This window comes from Heterodontus francisci, chromosome 7 (assembly GCF_036365525.1).
Source record: "Heterodontus francisci isolate sHetFra1 chromosome 7, sHetFra1.hap1, whole genome shotgun sequence".
Lineage (NCBI taxonomy): Eukaryota > Metazoa > Chordata > Chondrichthyes > Heterodontiformes > Heterodontidae > Heterodontus > Heterodontus francisci.
This window is the reverse complement of record NC_090377.1, coordinates 94,129,261-94,133,569: the sequence shown is the minus strand read 5'-3', so window position 1 is coordinate 94,133,569 and position 4,309 is coordinate 94,129,261. Positions and strand designations below refer to the sequence as shown.

The window sequence follows — 4,309 nt, the reverse complement described above, 5'->3', positions numbered from 1 at the left end:
TGCATTACCTCCGACCTCTGATCATCACTTTGCTCCTGCTGCATTATCTCCGGTCTCCGCTACCCACTTTGCTCCCGCTGCATTACCTCCGACCTTTGATCATCACTTTGCTCCCGCTGCATTATCTCCGGCCTCTGCTCCTCACTTTACTCCCGCTGCATTACCTCCGACCTTTGATCATCACTTTGCTCCCGCTGCATTACCTCCATCCTCTGCTCCTCACTTTACTCCCGCTGCATTATCTCCGGCCTCTGCTCCTCACTTTGCTCCCGCTGCATTACCTGCGGCCTCCGCTCCTCTCTTTGCTTCCGCTGCATTACCTCCGGCCTCTGATCATCAATTTGCTCCCGCTGCGTTACCTGCGGCCTCCGCTCCTCTCTTTGCTCCCGCTGCATTATCTCCGGCCTCTGATCCTCACTTTGCTCCTGCTGCATTATCTCCGACCTCTGCTCCTCACTTTGCTCCCGCTGCATTATCTCCGCCCTCTGCTCCTCACTTTGCTCCCGCTGCATTACCTCCAACCTCTGCTCCTCACCTTGCTCCCGCTGCATTACCTCCGACCTCTGATCAACACTTTGCTCCCGCTGCATTATTTCCGACCTCTGCTCCTCACTTTGCTCCCACTGCATTATCTCCGGCCTCTGCTCCTCACTTTGCTCCCGCTGCATTATCTCTGGCCTCTGCTCCTCCCCTTGCTCCCGCTGCATTACCTCTGGCCTCCGCTCCTCTCGATGCTTCCGATGCATTATCTCCGGCCTCGGATCATCACTTTGCTCCCGCTGCATTATTTCCGGCCTCCGATCATCACTTTGCTCCCGCTGCATTATTTCCGGCCTCCGATCATCACTTTGCTCCCGCTGCATTATCTCCGGCCTCTGCTCCTCACTTTGCTCCCGCTGCATTATCTCCGACCTCTGATCATCACTTTGCTCCCGCTGCATTATTTCCGGCCTCCGATCATCACTTTGCTCCCGCTGCATTATCTCCGGCCTCTGCTCCTCACTTTGCTCCCGCTGCATTATCTCCGGCCTCTGCTCCTCACTTTGCTCCCGCTGCATTATCTCCTGCCTCTGCTCCTCACTTTGCTCCTGCTGCATTATCTCCGACCTCTGATCATCACTTTGCTCCCGCTGCATTATTTCCGGCCTCCGATCATCACTTTGCTCCCGCTGCATTATCTCCGGCCTCTGCTCCTCACTTTGCTCCCGCTGCATTATCTCCGACCTCTGATCATCACTTTGCTCCCGCTGCATTATTTCCGGCCTCCGATCATCACTTTGCTCCCGCTGCATTATCTCCGGCCTCTGCTCCTCACTTTGCTCCCGCTGCATTATCTCCGGCCTCTGCTCCTCACTTTGCTCCCGCTGCATTACCTCTGGCCTCCGTTCCCCATTTGCTCCCGCTGCATTATCTCCGACCTCTGATCATCACTTTGCTCCCGCTGCATTATCTCCGACCTCTGATCATCACTTTGCTCCAGCTGCATTATTTCCGACCTCTGATCCTCAGTTTGCTCCCGCTGCATTATCTCCGGCCTTGATCATCACTTTGCTCCCGCTGCATTATCTCCAGCCTCTGATCATCACTTTGCTCCCGCTGCATTATCTCCGGCCTTGATCATCACTTTGCTCCTGCTGCATTATCTCCGGCCTCCGCTCCCCACTTTGTTCCCGCTGCATTATCTCCGGCCTCTGCCTCTCACTTTGCTCCCGCTGCATTACCTCTGACCTCTGCTCCTCACTTTGCTCCCGCTGCATTACCTCCGGCCTCCGCTCCTCACTTTGCTCCCGCTGCATTATCTCCGACCTCTGCTCCTCACCTTGCTCCCGCTGCATTATCTCCGAATTCTGATCATCACTTTGCTCCCGCTGCATTAACTCCGACCTCTGCTCCTCACTTTGCTCCCGCTGCATTATCTCCGACCTCTGCTCCTCACCTTGCTCCCGCTGCATTACCTCCGACCTCTGCTCCTCACTTTGCTCCCGCTGCATTATCTCCGACCTCTGCTCCTCACTTTGCTCCCGCTGCATTACCTCCGGCCTCCGCTCCTCACTTTGCTCCCGCTGCATTATCTCCGACCTCTGCTCCTCACCTTGCTCCCGCTGCATTATCTCCGGCCTCCGCTCCCCACTTTGCTTCCGCTGCATTATCTCCGACCTCGGCTCCTCACTTTGCTCCCGCTGCATTACCTCCGGCCACTGATCATCACTTTGCTCCCTCTGCATTATCTCCGGCCTCCGCTCCCCACATTGCTCCCGCTGCATTATCTCCGACCTCGGCTCCTCACTTTGCTCCCACTGCATTATCTCCAGCCTCTGATCATCACTTTGCTCCCGCTGCATTATCTCCGACCTCTGCTCCTCACTTTGCTACCGCTGCATTATCTCCGACCTCTGCTCCTCACTTTGCTCCCGCTGCATTGTCTCCGGCCTCTGATCATCACTTTGCTCCCGCTGCATTGTCTCCGACCTCTGATCATCACTTTGCTCCCGCTGCATTATCTCCAACCTCTGATCCTCACTTTGCTCCCGCTGCATTATCTCCGACCTCTGATCCTCACTTTGCTCCCGCTGCATTGTCTCCGACCTCTGCTCCTCACTTTGCTCCCGCTGCATTATCTCCGACCTCTGCTCCTCACTTTGCTCCCGCTGCATTACCTCCGATCTCTGATCATCACTTTGCTCCCGCTGCATTATCTCCAGCCTCCGCTCCCCACTTTGCTCCCGCTGCATTACCTCCGATCTCCGCTCCTCACTTTGCTCCCGCTGCATTACCTCTGATCTCCGCTCCTCACTTTGCTCCCGCTGCATTTTCTCCGACCTCTGCTCCTCACTTTGCTCCCGCTGCATTATCTCCGAACTCTGCTCCTCACTTTGCTCCCGCTGCATTATCTCCGAACTCTGCTCCTCACTTTACTCCCGCTGCATTATCTCCGGCCTCTGATCATCACTTTGCTCCCGCTGCATTATCTCCGACCTCTGCTCCTCACTTTGCTCCCGCTGCATTATCTCCGACCTCTGCTCCTCACTTTGCTCCCGCTGCATTATCTCCGACCTCTGCTCCTCAATATGCTCCCGCTGCATTATCTCCGACCTCTGCTCCTCACTTTGCTCCCGCTGCATTATCTCCGACCTCTGCTCCTCACTTTGCTCCCGCTGCATTATCTCCGACCTCTGCTCCTCACTTTGCTCCCGCTGCATTATCTCCGACCTCTGCTCCTCACTTTGCTCCAGCTGCATTCCCTCCGGCCTCTGCTCCTCACTTTGCTCCCGCTGCATTACCTCTGATCTCTGATCATCACTTTGCTCCCGCTGCATTATCTCCGGCCTCTGCTCCCCACTTTGCTCCCGCTGCATTACCTCCGATCTCCGCTCCTCACTTTGCTCCCGCTGCATTACCTCTGATCTCCGCTCCTCACTTTGCTCCCGCTGCATTTTCTCCGACCTCTGCTCCTCACTTTGCTCCCGCTGCATTATCTCCGAACTCTGCTCCTCACTTTGCTCCCGCTGCATTATCTCCGGCCTCTGATCATCACTTTGCTCCCGCTGCATTATCTCCGACCTCTGATCCTCACTTTGCTCCCGCTGCATTATCTCCGACCTCTGCTCCTCACTTTGCTCCCGCTGCATTATCTCCGACCTCTGCTCCTCACTTTGCTCCCGCTGCATTATCTCCGACCTCTGCTCCTCACTTTGCTCCCGCTGCATTATCTCCGACCTCTGATCATCACTTTGCTCCCGCTGCATTATCTCCGGCCTCCGTTCCCCACTTTGCTCCCGCTGCATTATCTCCGACCGCTGATCATTACTTTCCTCCCATTGCATTATCTCCGGCCTCTGATCATCACTTTGCTCCCGCTGCATTATCTCCGACCTCTGATCATCACTTTGCTCCCGCTGGATTGTCTCCGACCTCTGCTCCTCACTTTGCTCCCGCTGCATTATCTCCGACCTCTACTCCTCACTTTGCTCCCGCTGCATTATCTCCGACTTCTGCTCCTCACTTGGCTCCCGCTGCATTATCTCCGACCTCTGCTCCTCACTTTGCTCCCGCTGCATTATCTCCGACCTCTGCTCCTCACTTTGCTCCCGCTGCATTATCTCCGACCTCTGCTCCTCACTTTGCTCCCGCTGCATTATCTCCGGCTTCTGCTCCTCACTTGGCTCCCGCTGCATTATCTCCGACCTCTGCTCCTCACTTTGCTCCCGCTGCATTATCTCCGACCTCTGCTCCTCACTTTGCTCCCGCTGCATTATCTCCGACCTCTGCTCCTCACTTTGCTCCCGCTGCATTATCTCCGACCTCTGCT

At 56.0% G+C, this 4,309-nt stretch overlaps 1 protein-coding gene across 1 annotated transcript; it reads right to left on the bottom strand.

The window, feature by feature from the left end:
* Positions 1 to 2,369: 2,369 nt before the first annotated feature.
* On the bottom strand, positions 2,370 to 3,473 carry LOC137372394 (trichohyalin-like). Its single transcript, XM_068036282.1, has 3 exons — positions 3,172 to 3,473; positions 2,658 to 2,910; positions 2,370 to 2,570 (listed from the first exon to the last, which is right to left on the bottom strand). Exons 1-3 carry the CDS (start codon positions 3,471 to 3,473, stop codon positions 2,370 to 2,372), a joined length of 756 nt encoding a protein of 251 aa, XP_067892383.1.
* Between the last annotated feature and the right edge of the window lie 836 nt (positions 3,474 to 4,309).

Bases quoted from the DNA above. Each gene is read 5' to 3' on its own strand.
- LOC137372394 (XM_068036282.1), bottom strand. From the start codon at position 3,473: ATGCAGCGGGAGCAAAGTGAGGAGCAGAGGTCGGAGAAAATGCAGCGG. The intron at 2,911-3,171 runs GTCGGAGATAAT...GCGGGAGTAAAG, and splicing joins GAGCAAAGTGAGGAGCAGAG to TGAGGAGCAGAGTTCGGAGA. The intron at 2,571-2,657 runs GTAATGCAGCGG...GAGACAATGCAG, and splicing joins GTGATGATCAGAGATCGGAG to CGGGAGCAAAGTGAGGATCA.